The sequence below is a fragment of the Hypanus sabinus genome, chromosome 16 (assembly GCF_030144855.1).
Source record: "Hypanus sabinus isolate sHypSab1 chromosome 16, sHypSab1.hap1, whole genome shotgun sequence".
Classification (NCBI taxonomy): domain Eukaryota; kingdom Metazoa; phylum Chordata; class Chondrichthyes; order Myliobatiformes; family Dasyatidae; genus Hypanus; species Hypanus sabinus.
The window spans coordinates 88,978,596-89,000,695 of record NC_082721.1 but is presented as its reverse complement, the minus strand read 5'-3'; the positions used below and the strand labels follow the sequence as shown (position 1 = coordinate 89,000,695).

General features: G+C 44.0%; 1 protein-coding gene across 3 annotated transcripts in view; it reads left to right on the top strand.

Moving 5' to 3' along the window:
• LOC132406557 (collagen alpha-1(XI) chain-like) overlaps window positions 1-22,100 on the top strand; it is a 404,353-nt gene that overhangs the window by 142,317 nt on the left and 239,936 nt on the right. For all 3 annotated transcript variants that reach the window (XM_059992380.1, XM_059992381.1, XM_059992379.1), the window contains 2 exons: window positions 1,462-1,503; window positions 8,667-8,729. In XM_059992380.1, the coding sequence (XP_059848363.1) occupies window positions 1,462-1,503; window positions 8,667-8,729 (105 nt within the window). The remainder of the gene's footprint in view (window positions 1-1,461; window positions 1,504-8,666; window positions 8,730-22,100) is intronic.

The window sequence follows — 22,100 nt, the reverse complement described above, 5'->3', positions numbered from 1 at the left end:
CATTAACACTTGGCAGGGACACTCTGACCAGTAGCAAGCAAAGGAATGCCAAGCCAACATGTGTCTTTAAGCTTTCACACGCTGACATCAGGAACAGCCATTTCCTGTGCTTTCCTTTGACTTTGCTGATAGTGCTGTTAGCCAAATGCATGGTGGGAGACATGCTAAAAATTGCCGCCACCTTAGATAACCTCCACTGATTTAAGAAAATTCAACCATTTTGAATTCTACCTGCCACAATGATGGAATTAGCCATTAAAACTGAAATATTCCTAGCTTAAAATAATGCTCTAATAAGATAAAACTCCTGACTTCACAATCTACCCTATTACAGTCTTGCACCTTATTATCGCTCTGTAACTCTAACACTTTATTTTTCATTCTGTTATCGTTTTCCCTTGTTCAACCTCAATGCACTGTTGTAATGAAATGATCCGTATGCACTGCAAGCAAAACTAAGTTTTCTGATGGACCTCTGTGCATGTGGCAATGATGAACCAATTTACCAATAACCCAATTCCTATTTGTGAGCATTCAGTACAGAAACTAATAGCTCCTAAATCCTAAAGTTTGAACCCTGGAAGGCTGGGAGGTGGCTGCATTGAGTCATTGCAATTGTGATTTGTATATTGTCATAACACTGATGTGCATGGAAAATCTTTGTGTCGCATGCTGTTTAGATCATTTCAAAACATCACTGCATTGAGGAAAAAACCATAACAGAATGCAGAATAAAGTGTTGCAGCGAAAGCACAGTGCAGGCAGTCAGTAAGTTGCAAGGCTGTGATGAGGTTCAGCTTTCTTGTACGGGGGTCTATTCAAGAATCTCATTTCAGCAGGACAGATGCGTGCCAGCTTAGTGGTAAACACTTCCATGCTTTTTTTTCTTCTGCGTAATGGGAAGGGGAGATTTTTATTTATTTTATTTAGAGATACAGCATTGTAACAGACCTTCCATGCAATCAGTTAACCTTCTAACACATATGGCTTTGGGATGTGTGAGGAAACTGGAGCACTCAGAAGAAACCCATGTTGTCACAGGTTAGAATGTACAAACTCCTCACAGATAGTAATCAAAATGAACCCAGGTCACTTGTCAAACAACACACACAAAATGCTGGTGGAACACAGCAGGCCAGGCAACATCTATAAGGTGAAGCACTGTCGACGTTTTGGGCCAAGACCCAGGTCTCAGCCCGAAATGTCGACAGTGCTTCTCCTTATAAATGTTGCCTGGCCTGCTGTGTTCCACCAGCATTTTGTGTGTGTTGTTTGAATTTCCAGCATCTGCAGATTTCCTCGTGTTTGCCCAGGTCACTTGTGCTGTATTAAAGTTATACTAACCATGAGAGAAGAGAAAATGATTGGGATGGAGGGTCTTGGGTTATGATATTTGCTTTCCGGAGGTAGCAAGGAGTAACTGAATTAAAAGATTAACATTTTCATTTGTTTCATTTGAAGGGAATGCTCTTGCCTGGACCCCCAGGACCTGTAGGACCTCAGGTGAGTTATCTGCATCTTTTACGATCTTGAGTTGTATGTCATGTCTCTAAGTGAGAACAAGATCTCTTGTAGTTATAAGTGTCTGAGATTGTGATTATTAAGCTAGTGAGATCTGGTAGGGATACTTTACATCAATCTGCCACTCAAAATCATCTTGTACTTTTGACTGGTTACGGTCATTCCCGTTATACATTCAGATTAAATGCTGTGTTCTGCACAGGAGTCCATGATGTGAGAGGCTGGTTGTTTGTAATACTTGCTGATGTAAGCTTGCCCATTGACCAAGGTGAACTTGTACTTTGCCCTCACGCACTATTAGTATTTGTGCAGCAGGTTAAGTTCTGGCTTCCTGGATCCAGGTTTTCATCTGGTGGGATCAGAGCAGTCAATGATCTTCAAATTTACACAAGCAAGCACACACAAAATACTGGAGGGAAATAAGCAGCTGACTTTGCAAGGCGAGGCCCTTTATTAGTACTCAATCCATAAATCCTTCTCCAGCCTCACTTGTTACTGGAATATTCTCCAAGCCAACACCGCATGTCTTCAGTTTTCTTATAGCGTAGAACAGGGGTGTCAAACTCATTTTAGGTCACGGGCCGGATTGGGCAAAATGCAGCTTCATGCGGGCCGGATCAGTCAGGCGCGTGCGAACGCAGCTTTCATTGCCTCCGTTTTTTCAGCCTGTTCTCATGTGTCTCAGTCTCTGCTATAACTACAAAGTGTTTCACTTCACAAATTCCGTTTCTTATGAAGAAGACTGCTGAGCAAGCATTATTTTTATGATTGGTATTAACTTACAATCATAGGCTTCATGTCGCCGGGCCATTAATAATTAAAATAATAGATATATCTAAAATGATCTCGCGGGCCGGATATAATTGTACGCCGGGCCGGATATGGCCCCCGGGCCTTGAGTTTGACACCTATGGTGTAGAAGGAGGCTATTTGGCCCGTCCCTGTTGCCTCACAGACCAATCCGATTTCCCACTAATTTTTCCCAGTATCCTATTTTCCCTTTAAATCTAACCCCAATTTTTGACCATTTATCAGTGCACTTGGGCAACTTGCAGTGACAATTATTCAGAAACCAGATTGGGGAAGAGGGAGGAACACAAGATGGCGGGGGAGGGGGAACAAAAGGGAAAGATGTGAGAAGTTCGGAGGTCTTGAGTGAAAGAGGTGAAGGGTTGAAGAACCAATCTGAGAACTGTGGCATAACAGGAAAGAGAAGGGGAGCCTGAGGGAGGTAATGGGGGAGGGGAAGGAATAAGGGACAACAAAGGTGGGGTGGGGGGGGCGGTAGATGGAAAACAGAGAGCAGTATTTAGTGGAATTAGAGAAATAAATGTTAATGCCATCATGTTGGAGCCTACTGAGTTATAAAGAGAGTTGTTGCTCCTGCATCCTGTATCTGGCCTCACTGTGGCAGGAGATTCAGCCCATCAAGTCTGCTCTGCCATTTAATCATGGCTTATTTAATTTTTCAACCCTATTCAGCAGCTTCTTCCCCAAAACCCTTAACCCACTTACCAGCCAGAAACTTGCCAATTTATGCCTTACATATACCCAATAACCTGGCCTCCTCACCATTCTGTGGCAACACAATCCACAGATGCACCACACTCTGGCTGAAAAATTTCTCAGTTTTAAACAGACGTCCTTTATTCTGAGGCTGTGCCTTCCAAGTTTGAACTGTCCTACAATTGGAATCATCCTCTCCACGTGCACTGTAACCAGCCCTTTCAGTACCCAGTAGATTTCAATGAGATCCTGTATCTGGTCCCAGTAACAGCGATTACTTCTGGATTTGGATTGTCAAAGTTGAGATATGAAGGCAGAAGTACAAAACTAAGTAAGAAAACTATGTCAGCTCTCCCTGGCAGTGAAAACCAATAAGCCAAGTTATTTTGGCTTGACTGTACACTATCGGTTTTCAGCTGCTGGGAATAAGTGGAATTGACTCTTGTAAAACTGCCTAAGAAAATAGAACCCCTTCTTTTTGAAACATGCACTCACCTTTTGATTGTTAACTCTCTTGATTCAGAGTTGAAGGAAAGAAAGATTTGCATTTTTAGAATGTAATATTAGGACATCCTAATGTGTTTAACAGCAGAAAACAAGATATCCTTTTCCTCTGGTATAGGTAGAAAAGTGGGAAACCCAGTAGTGAATTTGCACACAGCAAGCTCCCACTAAGCAGACTGTGATAAAGATCGGATCTCAGTATGACTGAGCTTGGTTGAATGTTGTCCTCAGATGGATACTTTGCACCTGACTGAAGAGGCTGCTGGTTTTATACAGCATGGAAGTAGCCCATTTGGCCCAAATCGTTCATGCTGACCAAGGCACCCCCTCATATACGGTCTTGGTAGTCTCCAGCCCCTTGGTATGAACATCGAATTCTCCAAATTCCGGTAATTCCCTCCCTCTTCCTTCCGCCATCCCATTTTCAACTTGCCTCCTCTTCTAGCTGCCTATCACCTCTCTCTTAATTCTGCCTTCTTCTACTACCCATAGTGCTTTCGCCTTACATTCCTTCGTCACCTCTGCTGCCTATACCCTCCCTGCTTCCTCTCCCCCAACCCTTGATCTTTCCTCTGATTGGTTTTTCACCTGGCACATTCAACCCTCCCCCCACCTTCTTTATAGGGCCCCAGCCCCCTCCTTCTTTAGTCCTGACGAAGGGGGTCAGCCCGAAATGTTGACTGCTCCTTTCAACCGATGGTGCCCGACCTGCTGAGTTCACCTAGCTTGTTTGTACGTGTTTATTTCTCAATGGTCTGGACTTGGCCTAAACCCATCAAAGCCTTTTGCATTCATGTTGTAATCCTTATGTTGTTACTGTACCTACCTCAGCTGCTCGACCTGAGAATTTATTCAATGCATGCGTCACCCTCTGTGTGACAAAGCCAGTCTCAGCTCTCTTTTTCCATTTCAGCTTAAGCCTTTGCCCTCCATCTTTTGGACAATATCATTCCCATCAATGCAGCATATCCTCAGTAGTACTCTGGGAATGTTAGTGTGAGTACTGAGATATGAATGCATAAACCTTTGGATTCGTGGGTACACCAAACCGTGACTGGCATAAACATGAAAAGTAACATTAGCAAATTTGCCGATGACACAAAGCTGGGTGGCAGTGTGAAATGTCAGGAGGATGTTATCAGAATGCAGGGTGACTTGGACAGGTTGGGTGAGTGGGCAAATGTATGGCAGATGCAGTTTAATGTGGATAAATGTGAGGTTATCCACTTTGGTGGCAAGAACAGGAAGGCAGATTACTATCTAAATGGAGTCAGGTTAGGAAAAGGGGAAGTACAACGAGATCTAGGTGTTCTTGTACATCAGTCAATGAAAGTAAGCATGCAGGTACAGCAGGCAGTGAAGAAAGCTAATGGCATGCTGGCTTTTATAACAAGAGGAATTGAGTATAGGAGTAAAGAGGTCCTTCTGCAGCTGTACAGGGCCCTGGTGAGACCACACCTGGAGTATTGTGTGCAGTTTTGGTCTCCAAATTTGAGGAAGGACATTCTTGCTATTGAGGGAGTGCAGCGTAGGTTCACAAGGTTAATTCCCGGAATGGCGGGACTGTCATATGTTGAAAGATTGGAGCGACTGGGCTTGTATACACTGGAATTTAGAAGGATGAGAGGGGATCTGATTGAAACATATAAGATAATTAAGGGATTGGACACACTGGAGGCAGGAAGCATGTTCCCGCTGATGGGTGAGTCCAGAACTAGAGGCCACAGTTTAAGAATAAGGGGTAGGCCATTTAGAACTGAGATGCGGAAAAACTTTTTCACCCAGAGAGTGGTGGATATGTGGAATGCTCTGCCCCAGAAGGCAGTGGAGGCCAAGTCTCTGGATGCATTCAAGAGAGAGTTAGATAGAGCTCTTATAGATAGCGGGGTCAAGGGATATGGGGAGAGGGCAGGAACGGGGTACTGATTGTGTATGATCAGCCATGATCACAGTGCTGGCTAGAAGTGCCAAATGGCCTACTCCTGCACCTACTGTCTATTGTCTAAACTGTAGCAGTAGATCCATGCCAGAACATAAGCCCATAATTTATGCGCAACATATAGTCTGTAATATCATGTAGGTCACTGTTTCTATTCACTCACCACCCCCCCTCCCCCCACCCCAGCACCATCTTGCAGAAAATCTGACTGTGAACATTAAGGCACAATGGTGATTTTATTTTGGCCATCATCCAGTCCTCAATCAACAACCACAGAGACCAAGCAACCAAATATTTCTTTCTATCTCATGACATTTCTACGACATTGACAAAAGTTAAAGGCAAAGTTGAGTTTATTGTTTTGTGCACAAGTACATGTTGGCTAGCCGGTGGTGTAGTGTCATACAGATCTGACTTCTAAGTGAGTGATCATGGGTTCAAATCTGGCCTGCTCCTTGCACATCTGTGCTGTGTTGACCATGGAGCTGGCAACTCAACCTCAAAACAAAAACAGGAAAAAAATTCTAAAGAAATGCCAATGTTGCAAACTGATGCATCACAAGGCATGGGAAAGAACAACAAGAACATGTATGTTAAGATGAAATGAAAAATTTACATGCAACACCCTGAAAGGCACATGTACAATACCTACAGTGTGATAGTTTTACACACAACATCGACAGTGTGATAGTGTTACACACATCTACAATGTGATAGCATCACAGAACATCTACAGTGTGATCGTGTCACACATAATATCTACAGTGTGATCATGTCACACACAATATCTATAGTGTGATCGTGACCCACAATATCTACAGTGTGATAGCATCACACAACATCTACAGTGTGATTGTGTCACACATAATATCAATAGTGTGATCGTGTCACACACAACATTTATAGTGTGATAGTGTCACACACCACATCTACAGTGTGATAGTGTCACACACAACGTCTACGGTGTGATAGCATCACAGAACATCTACAGTGTGATCGTATCACACACAATATCTATAGTGCAATAGCGTCACACAACACCTTGAGCCATTTCTTTTCTCTGCTGCAAAGCTGGGGATGCACTCTCCATGATGGAGTGTTCTTATTAAACCCTACTTGGTTCTCTGATGACCTTCAGGGAACAAAATATACATTTATTCGAGGTCTGGTTATCCACACTATCAACGAGATTGTCTCTGAATTGACCAGAGGGTTACATTCAAGGACAATTAGGTAATTTTACTTTATAGTCATAGGGTTTTAAAACACTACAGCAAAAAAAAAGACACTTCATCCTATCTAATCCATGCTGAGCAGTTATCGATCCTAGTCACATTAACTTGCACCTGGACCATAGACCTCCATACCTCTCCCAACCATATATTTGTCCAGATTTCTCTTAAATGTTGCAATTAAACCTGTATGCACCACTTCTGCTGGCAGTCCCTTCCACATTCTACTATCTTCTGAGTGAAGAGGTGCCCCCTCAGCTTCCCATTAAATGGTTCACCTTTTACCCTTCAATCATGACCTCTAGTTTTAGTCTCAGCCTTGTCAGTGATAACCCATAGTTCATGGATGAATCTTCAGGACTGGAAATGAGGACAAGAGAAAAGTCAGAACAAGAAAGTAGGGAGAGGAGGGGAGGAAGAAGTGCAAGGTGGCTGGGTGAAGCTGGGGGGGGGGAAAGAGGTGAAATAAAGAGCTGAGAACTTGATTGGTGAAAGAGATAAAGTGCTGGAGTAGGGGGAATCTGATAGGAGAAGACAGCAGACCATGTGTCTGGTTACTGGGTATTGATAGTGAATGATCAGCCATGATCTCAGAATAGCGGTGCAGACTCGAGGGGCCGAATGGTCTACTTCTGCACCTATTGTCTATTGTCAATGAAAGAAAGGGAATGGGGAGGAGCATCAGAGGGATTTGGTGAGGGGGTAAGGAGATAAAGTAGGAGAGGGAAACAGGAATGGGGAATGGTGAAGGGAGGGCAATAACTGGAAGTTTGAGAAATCAGTATTCATGCCATCAGGTTGGAGGCTACCCTGATGGAATATAAGGTGTTGCTGTTCCAACTTAAGTATGGCCTCATCATGGTAGTAGAGGAGACCATGGACTGACATATTGCAATGGGAAGTAGAATTGAAATGGGTGGCCACTGGTAGATCCTGCTTTTTGTGGTGGACGACACTAAAATGTTCAATGAAGCAGTCTCCCAATTGACATTGGGTCTCATCAATATACAGGAGGCCACAATGGGAGCACTGTATAAAGTAGGTGACCCCAACAGACTTGCAGGTGAAGTGCCATCCAATCTGGAAGGACTTTTTAGGGCATCTTTGTAAATTTGTCTGCCGTACTTCAAGCTTATAGATATCTTTCCTGCAAGTAGGTGATGAGAACTGCACACAATACTCCAAATTTAGCTTCAGTGATGACATACCATTCAGTGCTAAGAGTCAGAGTTGAGTTTATTGTCACGAATGAGTACAGGTGCGCACAGGTGCAATGAAAAACCTATTTGCAACAGCATCACGGGCACAGCGTATCAGGTAAGCAGCCTTCAGTATCAGGTTTATTTTCACCGGCATGTGTTGTGAAATGTGCTGTTTTGTGGCAGCAGTACATTGCAATAGATAGTAATCATTGTCAACTACAAAACCAATGTAAAAGATGTATAGCAAGGTGGTATTCATGAGTTAATAAACTACACATTTTTAACAAGAAATAATACAAGTAGAACAAAAATACAAAGTCCATTTTCATGCAAAATGATTGAAGCATTACTTAATGAGGTAGTGATTAGGGCTGTGGTGCTTGGTTGAAGAAGCGAATGGTTGAAGGAAAGTAGCTGTTCTTGAACATGGTGTGTGGAATGTTCTGGCTTCTGTCCCTTCTGCCCAATGGAAGCTGTGAGAAGAGGATGGATCTGCGATGCTCATGTTCTTTTTCCCTTGCTCCTTTCACCACGTAAGTGAAACAGGATTTGCTCGTGAGGCCAGGAATGCACACTGCGCAGTTCCCTTTGGTGCCCTCATTTGTGCTTTAAAATAAATCTTGAAAGTTTTCTTCATTAAAACAGTAAAAATCTGGTTGACATTAAATATCTTCGAGGAATTCTTGCTGGTTCACTAATAGCAGTCAGATGATGTGTAATTCTGAAAAAGATGGTGACCTTTCTCTGTGTTCTTCTTTACAGGGTTCTCCAGGACCCCCTGGCTTCCCCGGAGCTCGAGGACATCCTGGCGATCCTGGAGAAATTGTAAGCTTGATGATGTAGTCTTTGCAGTGGGGTTGGAAAGCAAGACTGGAGTTACTGTATTGCTGCTGCTGCTTTACAGATTCAGTGACCCGGGTTCACTCTCGACCCCTGGTGCTGCCTCTGTGGAGTTTGCAAGTTTTCTCTGTGACTACGTTGTTTTCCTTCATGTGTTCCAGTTTCCTCCCACATCTGATGGACGTGTGAGTTAATTGGCCACTCAAAATTACCCCCAATGTGCAAAATAATTGATTCCACAAGTTACAGACTCTGCAATTCATGTTCTCAGTATATATATATATGGGAAATCTTTGGCATTCCCTACCTCAGAGTCTGGGAAGGATCAGGTATTGAGTATAGCCATGACTGAGATCAGTAGGTTCATTTGGGTAATGGTGGAACCAAAAGAATCAGGAATCAGACTAATGTGAGAACTGTGAAATGGGAGATCACTCAACCATTTACTGATTGACATGGAGGTCCCAGTAGGGAAATGACTGGGGCATCTCCTACTTTAACATATTTTACCTTAGAGGTGAACATTTGGGATGTACTGTCACTGAATCCATCTCCATACCACACTGCTGGGGCCTGAGAATGGATTCTGTGGCAATCTTCTGGTGCTACATTTGATTTGATTTAGAGGGGAGGGAGGATGGTGAGAAGGAGATCTCCTTACTGGAGTGTACACGGTCTGTGAGGAGAACTTGATCAGAGAGGTTCACACATACTGTTTATTATTTTTATGTTTGCTGACTTCCCTCTTGCAGTATAAACACTGCAATAGGCAGAGCAGGTCTTTGGTTTCTCCCCTCTCTGTGTTCAGGGGAGGTGGGGGAGGGGGACTAAATTCTTTTCAACCAGATGTAGTGGAGCTGAGAATTGCAATTTTCTTGACCCCAGAACCAGATGCCAGCTGAAAAAATATCAACTGAAATGAAGCAGGACTTTAAAGAGCAACCAGTGACTGCGTAAACAGCTCAGTTCCATAACAATCACAAAGTCAGCTTCAACACAACTTAAGTAGGTCATCCTAACCTTGGCTTACTTCCAAGGGAAGATCCCCACCTTCAGAAGGGTCATCTCTCATACTGCTCAGCCTCTGAGGTGATTAATCACTTGGTTCTTTTCATAGATCTGAATTGAAACTTGTCACCTCCCCTCTGCCTTTCTTTCCATCTCCTCTCCCCATGTTCTCTCTCTTCTCCTCCCAACTTCACTCCTCACACTCTACACCACCTCCCTTTCTCTCTCTTCCTCCAAATGCCTTCCCTCTTCATTGTACCTCTCCCTCTCTTTCAATCCTCTCCCTCCCTCTCTCCTCCCAGGCCCTAGCTCTCTTCCAACTGCACTCTCTTTCTCCCCTACTCCTCTCTCCTCCTTCTTCCCTCTCACTCTCCCCTCACCTTTCTCTTCCATCCCTCACTCTTCCATCCTCTCTTTCATCCTGCTCCCTGTAGAATTCCACCCCTCTTCCATCCTTCCCCTCCCTGCACATTTCCCTCTCTTACGCACACAATCTCTCTCCCTCCAACTCCTATCTCTCTCCCCAGTCCAATTGTCATTCAACCTTTCCATCTCCTTCATATCTCCACTTTTCCTCTTCCCCTGATTTCTTTAACACTGATCTCTCAACCTTCCTTCTCTCCCCTACAGATTTCTCTCCTGCCCCACTACTCTTTCCTTGTTACCCCCCTCACCTGTACCCTACCCATCCTATCTCTTCACTCACTCCCTGCCTCTCCCTTCTTTCTTTATAGTACACACCCACTGTTACAATCACCCGTCTTGTGTCCAGTTGTATCTCACATTTTGGCTGGCTGAGTAGGATCTTGTTTAAAACAGCTAGCATTTCACATTTTCTCCAGGATTCCCAGAGAGTGGTGCACAGATCCTTCTTGTGAGCAGGGAATTGCAGCATCCCTAACTTTTCATGGGAGTACTCCACAGTTTCTTTTGGAATGAATTCAGCCAGTTGTTCAACTAATGTTCTCCTAGGGGATTAGAATTACCTCCACATTTAAAGCCCCATAATTAAAACAAAATGTTATTAATAGGGCATAAGATTCACAGCAGTGTACGCTACAACACAAAGACAGGTTACTTGATTCACCGAGCAGAGGCGACCTCTCCCGTTAAAAGCAGGTTAATTTTGGCAGTAATGTGCAGTGAGTGGAGGATAGTTAGATATAAATTCTAACCATGAAATCAGTTTCAGTTACCCCCTGCTGTGTGGACATTGAATTTGATTGGCCTGATAGTTGCCCAACCATCTCCACTCTGCTGGGGCAAGTCTTGTCATCAGATGTTGTTTAACTGAACAAGTGTGGGTCTTGCAAAAGTTAATAATGCCTTCAATTTTTGTACTATCTTCTCTCACAGGAACAGTTATATAGCTTTCACAGAAGCAGACTATTTTGGTCATCAATACTGGTGCTCTACTTGAGCCTACTCTCCCATCCTCTCTAAATTGACATGACCTTTCCTCAAGTTCTTGCTCAAGAGTCTTTGAAGTTTCACCCTGAATCTATGCTAGTTGCATCTACCTTTTCTGAAGTTTCTTCCAAGGCCTTGTGAGCATTTCGGCATGTTAAAAAACAATGATTAACAATTGAAGGGAAGACTGGTTTGGAATAACAGAAGTTGGTGACATCAATCAAAACAATTTACATTGGATTAGACTTGAAGTTATGAGTAATGCCCAGGCCAGATCTCATTTTGAATAGGAATATCTTGAATTGTTTGCTGGAACATCTCTGTCAATCCACCATCCACCCTTTCACTACGGTCTTCTTTTCCAGAGATGCATCTTGGTTTGCTGGTAAAACAGAAACAATTTAACAGTTTTGAGACACATTGAGCAATGCATAATATGTGACAGAGCCCATTTTATCCCATTCTACTGATCCCATGAATACAGTCAACTTCCATTGGTAATACTCTGTAGGCAGTGCAATCACTCGAGTCGAGTTTGATGTTCTCCTAAGCGGTGGACTATTGGTGGGCCCTCAACTGACTGTAGAGTCTAACCCAGGATCCACATATTCCGATGCAGTGTGGGAAAGTGTAAGTGGTGGCTGGGTCTTTCGGGTTGTTCAGCCTCTCCTTTCCCAGCAGCTGCTTGTTTTCTGTGGCACAGTGGAGTCTGCTTTGATATAGTGTTGCTTCCTCTTCAACAGGTATTTCCCAGTGCAAAGTTTTCCGAGTTTTTAGATGTAATGTTAAATTTCTTCAGGTTGTAAACCTGCTCAGAAAAAAACAACTATATATTTAAACTCTTCCTTGTTCCCGCACAGTTATCTCAGCATTGACTCAGAAGCAACTGCTCCCCTCCATCATCAGATTCCTGTACGGTCCATGAACACTCCTCATTCTTCCTTCTCTAGGATCAAATCTCTTACACCATGTGCAATTTGCAGATGTGTACTTCTGTTAATGTGATTGGTGATACTTTGGTATCTAGCTACGTTAAGGAGATAAATAGGACCAGAGATCCGGGTATGTTGTAGCTTCATTTAGTAATTCTGAGGGAACTTGGAAACAAGAACCAATTAATGTTTTCCTCTGTCCCAATGAAATCCCTCCAGGTGCAGATTCAGAAATGGTGCTGCTTCATTCACAGTGCAAAAAGAATTTTACAAAGTGGTAACTTCTACTAACCCTCCTCTACACCATCTGACTGATGTGAACTCCTTCAAGGCCAACATCTGTCAAATCCTTTGTGTCTTTTTGACATTAGAAGAAGATTAAAATTCTCAGATGCTGGGCAGACCTCATGTTGGAGCTTGATAGCATACTAAGTTTTTTTTTGATTAAAGAGGGAACGTTTAAGCAGCTATAGCATTCTGTGGTCAACAAAGCACATGTGGGCAGTCTCTAGAGTACTCCAGCCTCTTTATTCTGGTTTTCATCTTGTCTAGATTGGTTTCTGTTCATCAGTTTTATTTTCCCAAAGAATAAAATCTCAGGTTGTCCTTTTGGGAAGTCAGATAAATCCTCTAGTTCTTTTCGAGGAGTCAGGGAGAGAAGGAGAATTAGTTGGGGCATTTGAGATGTGTCAGGAGTAGTTCTGGTGTCACAGTGAAGAGGCTAGAGCACTGCTCACCTTGCTCATGAGTTGTTTTTCTGTGATTCCACTCTGCTTCTGTGTTTCACTACATTTACAGCGTCTGTGCTTTGCACTTTTCTGACCCGTGTTATAGACACTGAATAATCAGCTCCAACAGTGGGTGGTGGTGGACTGGGGAAATTATGAACCACTCAATACTCAGTGGAGCCATGGTAGTTAAGCTGAAGCCCCATATCCCCCTTTTGGAATGTGCTATAGGGCTATTAAAACAGAAACTTCATGCCATCTGAGAAGTTTCTTTCCTCCAGGCAGTTCATCTGATTAAGCATTAACTCCCCCCAACTGACTCTATTTCTTACATCAGTGTCAGCACTGCACTGTAAACACGGTAAGCTGCTGTTTATAATGTTGCTTACATTGTAAATATATTCTGGCATTTCATTCCATATCTGTAATTTTAACTTTATTTTATATAACTTGCAATTCCTTATAAGTGCTGAATGCTGTTTACAGTTGATGTCGTGCCAACGCACCACAGAAAATTCCGCATGTATGTAAATATACACAGTGAATAAATTGATCCTTGATCTCCAGAGATGAAATGGCAATGAAGTTGCATGGTCCATAAGCCAGATAACATTCTGCCAACTATCGTATGGACATGGCCCTCCCAGTCTTCCTCATTCCACACTGATGATCTTCCAGTTCTTCGATAACTGAGTATAGCACAAAAGGAGTCTATTCTTCCCCTCATGACCATGCCAGCTCTCCAGCAGAGCAACGTTAGATTATATTAGTTAAGGGCCATATACACCAGTGGCCACTTCATTAGGTATACTTGTATACCTGCTCATTAATGCAAATATCTAATGAGCCAATCATATGGCAGCAACTCAGTGCAGAGAAAACATGTGGACATGGTCAACAGGTTCAGTTGTTGTTCAGACTAAACATCAGAATAGGGAAGAAATGTGATCTAAGCAACTTTGACCACAGAATAATTGCTGGTGCCAGATGGAGTGGTTTGAGCCTGGTTTAAGATGGTACTGGTGAAGCACATCAATGACTTGCTGATAGGAAACACAACTCTTAACTACTTTATTAATCATGCTTTTTCTCAGAAACAATCACTGGAATTGATAGCCTGTAACTTCCCTTGCTAAGTTGAGCTTTTGAAATTACATTTTTTGCAGTGTAAAATGAAGTCTCAAAGGTGTAGGGTGGTTGCAGCACGGCAGATATAGGCTGAACTGAGATGGTGGGCCCTGACCCGAAAGCAGGGAATTAGCCCATTTTTGGCCATTGCCTGAGTGGACTTGGAGGTGATTCAAATCAGCCGAAGCTCGGTGAGGCAGGACCCAGGTCTGAGAGCAAGGAACAAGCCAATATTTGACTAAATTAAGTTCTGGACCAGACTGGAAAGGTTGAGGATGGGCTGAGTTGAGCCAGTAGGGCCCAGGCTAGAGAATGAGGAACAAGCCGATATTTGACCAATTTAAGCCAGATTGGAAAGGTTGAGAACGGGCCAAATCAAGGACTCGTGTCCATGAGCAGGGAAAGACTTGAGGTTTGGCTGATTTAAGCATCGGGCTAAATTGAAAAGGTCAGGGTGTCGGGGGCAGAGGAGAGAGACAGGGAACAGTATTCAGCTAACTGTTCCCAAGAACAACACACACAAAATGCTGGTGGAACACAGCAGGCCAGGCAGCATCTATAGGGAGAAGTGCTGTCGATGTTTCGGGCCGAGACCCTTCGTCAGGATTACACACTGACCTCTAAATCTCAAGCTGCCTCCCTGGGGTATTTAAGAATTCCTCATTAGCTCCTGATGTTGGAATATTTAAAATTCCGAAACTATTATCACAGCATACCCAAGCATTAACACACTGACTATTTTTGTCTTTGCTGCTGGGTTACATATATATACACACTGACCAACCACCTTCTTTCCCTAGGGGTAATAACTCACTGACCCATTGGTTTCTACATCTTGACTTTAGCTGTTAGCACACTGACCCCTCAGTCCCAGGCAACGAATACATAATATAGAAGAGAAAAAATAATAAATAAATAAGTAAATCAATTACATTATACATCTATTGAATAGATTAAAAATGTGCAAAAATCAGAAATACTGTATACTTAAAAAAGAAGTGAGGTAGTGTCCAAAGCTTCAAAGTCCATTTAGGAATCAAATGACAGGAAGAAGCTGTTACTGAATTGCTGACTGTGTGCCTTCAGGCTTCTGTGCCTCCTTCCTGATGGTAACAGTGAGAAAAGGGCATGCCCTGGGTGCTGGAGGTACTTAATAATGGATGCTGCCTTTCTGAGACACCGCTCCCTAAAGATGTCCTGGGTACTTTGTAGGCTAGTATCCCAGATGGAGCTGACTAGATTTACAACCCTCTGCAGCTTCTTTCGGTCCTTTGCAGTAGCCTATCAGAATGCTCTCCACAGTACAGCTATAGAAGTTTTTGAATGTACTTGTTGACATGCCAAATCTCTTCAAACCCCAGATGAAGTATAGCCTCTGTCTTGCTTTCTTTATAACTACATTGATATGATGGGACCAGGGATCTCCTCAGAGATCTTGACACCCAGAAACTTGAAACTGCTCACTCTCTCCACTTCTGATCCCTCTGTGAGGATTGGTATGTGTTCCTTTGTCTTACCCTTCCTAAAGTCCACAATCAGCTCTTTCATCTTACTGACGTTGAGTGCCAGGTTGTTGCTGCGACACCACTCCACTAGTTGGCATATCTCACTCCTGTACACCCTCTCATCACCACCTGAGATTCTACCAACAATGGTTGTATCATCAGTAAATTTATAGATGGTATCTGAGCTGTGTCTAGCCATGTAGGTCCACCAGCTCACTATCCCTTCAGCTTATTGACATGTAATACACACAATTGTTGAACAATCTCAGCAAAGCAAGCAACATCTACAGAAAAAAATAAAGAGTCAATGTTCTGGACAGGGAACCTTCTTCAGTTATTGTCAATTTATTCCTCTTTATAGATGCCACCTGACTTGCTGAGTCCCACCAGCAGAGTGTGTGTGTGTGTGTGTGTGTTACCCTGGATTTTCTGCATCTCTTGAGCTTGTTGTCATTCTGGTTCATTCTGTGCTCTCAGTCCTCTGCTTTTGGAAAAGTAATTGTAATAAATTTTCCTCTCAACTTTGATGTGGTTTGGGATTGAGTCACTCTTGTGTGCTACTGTGATGTTAATCTGGGATAGAGATACTTTCCTAATGGTTGGACACATATTACACAGCACTGCACATGGCATGAACTGAGTTCTTGATTCAAATCAGAGCTGCCTCTCTGCAAACGCAGCTTCTAATATGTTTCACCATCTGGATGCAACTAAAGCTCGATACCTCTAAAGTACTGAGTTCCCAGGGCATGGAAACACATGGAATGCAAAGCCTTCAGACTGTTAACACAATAACTGCTCACCCCTTGACCCAGAGTATGACACACTGACCCCTCACCCCCTGACCCAGAGTATGAGACACTGACCCCTCACCCCCTAACCCAGAGTATGACACACTGACCCCTCATCACCCCCTGACCCAGAGTATGACACACTGACCCCTCATCACTCCCTGACCCAGAGTATGACACACTGACCCCTCACCCCCTAACCCAGAGTATGAGACACTGACCCCACATCCCCTGAGCCAGAGTATGACACACTGACCCCTCACCCCCTGACCCAGAGTATGACACACTGACCCCTCATCACTCCCTGACCCAGAGTATGACACACTGACCCCTCACCCCCTAACCCAGAGTATGAGACACTGACCCCACATCCCCTGAGCCAGACTATGACACACTGACCCCTCACCCCCTGACCCAGAGTATGACACACTGACCCCTCATCACCCCCGACCCAGAGTATGACACACTGACCCCTCATCACTCCCTGACCCAGAGTATGACACACTGACCCCTCACCCCTAACCCAGAGTATGAGACACTGACCCCACATCCCCTGAGCCAGTATGACACACTGACCCCTCACCCCCTGACCCAGAGTATGACACACTGACCCCTCATCACTCCCTGACCCAGAGTATGACACACTGACCCCTCACCCCCTAACCCAGAGTATGAGACACTGACCCCACATCCCCTGAGCCAGAGTATGACACACTGACCCCTCACCCCCTGACCCAGAGTATGACACACTGACCCCTCATCACTCCCTGACCCAGAGTATGACACACTGACCCCTCACCCCCTAACCCAGAGTATGAGACACTGACCCCACATCCCCTGAGCCAGAGTATGACACACTGACCCCTCACCCCCTGACCCAGAGTATGACACACTGACCCCTCATCACTCCCTGACCCAGAGTATGACACACTGACCCCTCACCCCCTGACCCAGAGTATGACACACTGACCCCTCATCACACCCTGACCCAGAGTATGACACACTGACCCCTCATCACTCCCTGACCCAGAGTATGACACACTGACCCCTCATCACTCCCTGACCCAGAGTATGACACACTGACCCCTCACCCCCTAACCCAGAGTATGAGACACTGACCCCACATCCCCTGAGCCAGAGTATGACACACTGACCCCTCACCCCCTGACCCAGAGTATGACACACTGACCCCTCACCCCCTGACCCAGAGTATGAGACACTGACCCCTCACCCCCTGACACAGGGTATGACACACTGACTCCTCACCCCCTGACCCAGGGTCTGACACACTAATCCCTCACCCCCTGACCCAGGGTATGACACACTGACCCCTTATCCCTTGAGCCAGGGTATAATACAGTGACTCCTCATCCCCTGACTCATGGTATCACTGAAACCACCCCCCCCATTCAGATTGTCTCCCCAGCCAATTAATGGGTTCACACATCAGCCCTGACATTCGTGTATTAGCATTTCAAAGCAGCTATAAGAGACACCAGTACATGTTCTAAAGCAGGAATCAGTCTGTGAGGGAGAGCCATGTTCAAAATGCATCAATGTCAGCTAGTAGGGCCCTGGGCCACTCATTCCTCTGATAGTGACACATCATTTGGGGCAGCGTCGTTTTGCAGGCAGTGGAGTGAGCCGGGAGCGGAGTGAAGGCTTAAGGGCTTGGGCTCAATGGGCTTAGGTAGAATCGGGTGAGGCAAGGTAGGTTTAGTTTTCAATTTTTCCTGTTATTTGAGGAAAGGAGGAATTATGAGTGTGAGGGCAGCTTGTTGTTCTCGGTGTTGGATATGGGAGGTCCTGGAGTCTCCTAGCCTCCCGAACGTACATATCTGCGCCAGGTGCACTGAACTGCAGCTCCTAAGGGACCGTGTTAGGGAACTGGAGCTGCAGCTTGATGACCTTCATCTGGTCAGGGAGAGTGAGGAGTTGATAGAGAGGAGTTACAGGCAGGTGGTCACACCAGGACCACAGGAGGCAGACGTGGGTCACAGTTAGGAGAGGGAAGGGAAAGAGTCAGGTATTAGAGAGTATCCCAGTGGCTGTACCCCTTGACAATAAGAACTCCTGTTTGAGTTCTGTTGGGGAGGGAATGGCCTACCTGGGGGAAGCAACATTGGCCGTGCCTCCGGCACAGAGTCCATCCCTGTAGTTCAGAAGGGTAGGGGAAGGAAGAAGAAGGCAGTAGTAATAGGGGATTCAATAATTAGGGGGTCAGGTAGGCAATTCTGTGGACGCAGTCAAGAGACCTAGATGGTAGTTTGCCTACCTGGTGCCAGGGTCCAGGATGATTCAGATCGCGTCCAAGATATCCTGAAGTGGGAGGGTGAGGAGCCAGAGGTTGTGGTACATATAGGTACCAATGACATAGGTAGGAAAAGGGAAGAGGTTCTGAAAGGGGAATATAGGGAGTTGAGGAAAAGGACTGCAAAGGTAGTAATCTCGGGATTACTGCCTGTGCCACGCGACAGAAAAGGTAGGAATGGAATGAGGTGGAGGATAAATGCGTGGCTGAGGGATTGGAGCAGGGAGCATGGATTCAAGTTTCTGGGTCATTGGGACCTCGTTTGGGGCAGGTGTGACCTGTACAAAAAGGACAGATTGCACTTGAATCCTAGGGGGACCAATATCCCGGCGGAGAGATTTGCTAAGGCTCCTGGGGAGACTTTAAACTAGAATAGTTGGGGGGAGGGAATCAAATTGAAGAGACTAGGAGAGAGGAGGTTAGTTCACAAATAGAGAAAGCTTGTAGATAGTGTGTGAGGGAGGATAGGAAGGTAATAGAGAAGGGGAGCATTCAGAACGAGGATGTAGGGGAGAAGGAAGAAAAAGAAGATAGTAAAGTTGTTTGCACTGTCAGGGATAAGCAGAGAGTAAGAGGTGGAGAATTTCTTAAATGCATTTATTTTAATGGTAGGCGCATTGTAAGAAAGGTGGATGAGCTTAGAGCATGGAATGATACCTGGAAATATGATGTTGTAGTATTAGTGAAACATGGTTGCAGGAGGGGTGTGATTGGCAACTAATTATTCCTGGATTTTGTTCCTTCAGGTGTGACAGAATTGGAGGGGCAAAGGGGGGAGGTGTTGCATTGCCTGACAGAGAAAATATTACAGCGGTGCTTTGGCAGGATAGATTAGAGGGCTCGTCTAGGGAGGCTATTTGGGTGGAATTGAGGAATAAGAAAGGAATAAGAAACACTTATAGGGGTGTATTATAGACCAGCTAATGGGGAGCAAGAATTGGAGGAGCAAATTTGTAAGGAGATAGCAGTTATTCGTAGTAAGCTCAAGGTTGTGATTGTAGGAGATTTTAATTTTCCACACATAGACTGGGAAGCCCATTCTATAAAAGGGCTGGATGGTTTGGAGTTTTTAAAATGTGTGCAGGATCTGTTGGACTCCTCCAGCAGATGATTTGGTGCTTTTGATTCCAGCATATGAGTCTCCAGAGTCTCCATTAAGTACAGAAGTTACGGTGTTATGTTGCAGCTACAAGACGTTAGTGAGGCGCAGTTGAAACATCATGTGTAAAAGGGATGGATAGTTTGGAGTTTGTAAAATGTGTGGAGTATAGTTTTTTGCAGCACTACATAGAGATACCGACTAAAGAAGGGACAGTGTTGGATCTTCTGTTAGGGAATGAAATAGGTCAGGTGATGGAGGTATGTGTTGGGGAGCACTTCAGGTCCAGTGATCACAATGCCATTAGTTTCAATATAATTATGGAGAAGGTTAGGACTGGACCCAGGGTTGAGATTTTTGATTGGAGAAAGGCTAACTTTGAGGAGATGTGAAAGGATTTAGAAGGAGTGGATTGGGACAATTTGTTTTATGGGAAGGATGTAATAGAGGAATGGAGGTCATTTAAAGGTGAAATTTTGAGGGTACAGAATCTTTATCTTCCTGTTAGATTGAAAGGAAAGGTTAAAAGTTTGAGAGAGCCATGGTTTTCAAGGGATATTGGAAACTTGGTTAGGAAAAAGAGGGATATCTACAATAAATATAGGGAGCATGAAGTAAATGAGGTGCTCGAGGAATATAAAGAATGTAAGAAGAATCTTAAGAAAGAAATTAGAAAAGCTAAAAGAAGCTATGAGGTTGCTTTGGCAAGTAAGGTGAAAATAAATCCAAAGGGTTTCTATTGTTATATTAATAGCAAAAGGATAGTGAGGGACAAAATTGGTCCCTTAGAGAATCAGTGTGGACAGCTATGTGTGGAGCCAAAAGAGATGGGGGAGATTTTGAACAATTTCTTTTCTTCGTTAGTCACTAAGGAGAAGGATATTGAATTGTGTAAGGTAAGGGAAACAAGTAGGGAAGTTATGAAAACTATGACGATTAAAGAGGAGGAAGTGCTGGTGCTTTTAAGGAATATAAAAGTGGATAAATCTCCAGGTCCTGACAGGATATTCCCTAGGATCTTGATGGAAGTTAGTGTAGAAATAGCAGGGGCTCTGACAGAAATATTTCAAATGTCATTAGAAACGGGGATGGTGCCGGAGGATTGGCGTATTGCTCATGTGGTTCCATTGTTTAAAAAGGGTTCTAAGAGTAAACCTAACAATTATCAGCCTGTAAGTTTGACGTCAGTGGTGGGTAAATTAATGGAAAGTATTCTTAGAGATGGTACATATAATTATCTGGATAGACAGGGTCTGATTAGTAATAACATGGATTTGTGCTTGGAAAATCATGTTTGACAAATCTTATTGAATTTTTTTGAAGAGGTTACTAGGAAAGTTGATGAGGGTAAAGCAGTGGATGTTGTCTATATGGACTTCAGTAAGGCCTTTGACAAGGTTCCACATGGAAGGTTAGTTAGGAAGGTTCAATCGTTAGGTATTAATATTGAAGTAGTAAAGTGGATTCAACAATGACTGGATGGGATATGCCGGAGAGTAGTAGTGGATAACTGTTTGTCAGGTTGGAGGCCGGTGACTAGTGGTGTGCCTCAGGGATCTGTACTGGGTCCAATGTTGTTTGTCATATACATTAATGATCTGGATGATGGGGTGGTAAATTGGATTAGTAAGTATGCAGATGATACTAAGATAGGTGGCTTTGTGGATACTGAAGTAGGTTTTCAAAGCTTGCAGAGAAATTTAGGCTGGTTAGAAGAGTGGGCTGAAAGATGGCAGATGGAGTTTAATGCTGATAAGTGTGAGGTGCTATATTTTGGTAGGACTAATCAAAATAAGATATACATGGTAAATGGTAGGGCATTGAGGAATGCAGTAGAACAGAGTGATCTAGGAAAAATGGTGCATAGTTCCCTGAAGGTGGAATCTCATGTGGATAGGGTGGTGAAGAAAGCTTTTGGTATGCTGGCTTTTATAAATCAGAGCATTGAGTATAGGAGTGGGGATGTAATGTTAAAATTGTACAAGGCATTGGTGAGGCCAAATTTGGAGTATTGTGTACAGTTCTGGTCACCGAATTATAGGAAAGATGTCAACAAAATAGAGAGAGTACAGAGGAGATTTACTAGAATGTTACCTGGGTTTCAGCACCTAAGTTACAGAGAAAGGTTGAACAAGTTAGGTCTTTATTCTTTGGAGCATAGAAGGTTGAGGGGGGTCTTGATAGAGGTATTTAAAATTATGAGGGGGTTAGATAGAGTTGATGTGGATAGGCTTTTTCCATTGAGAGTAGGGGAGATTCAAACAAGAGGACATGAGTTGAGAGTTAAAGGGCAAAAGTTTAGGGGTAACACGAGGGGGAACTTCTTTACTCAGTGAGTGGTAGCTGTGTGGAACAAGCTTCCAGTAGAAGTGGTAGAGGCAGGTTCGGTATTGCCATCTAAAGTAAAATTGGATAGGTATACGGACAGGAAAGGAATGGAGGGT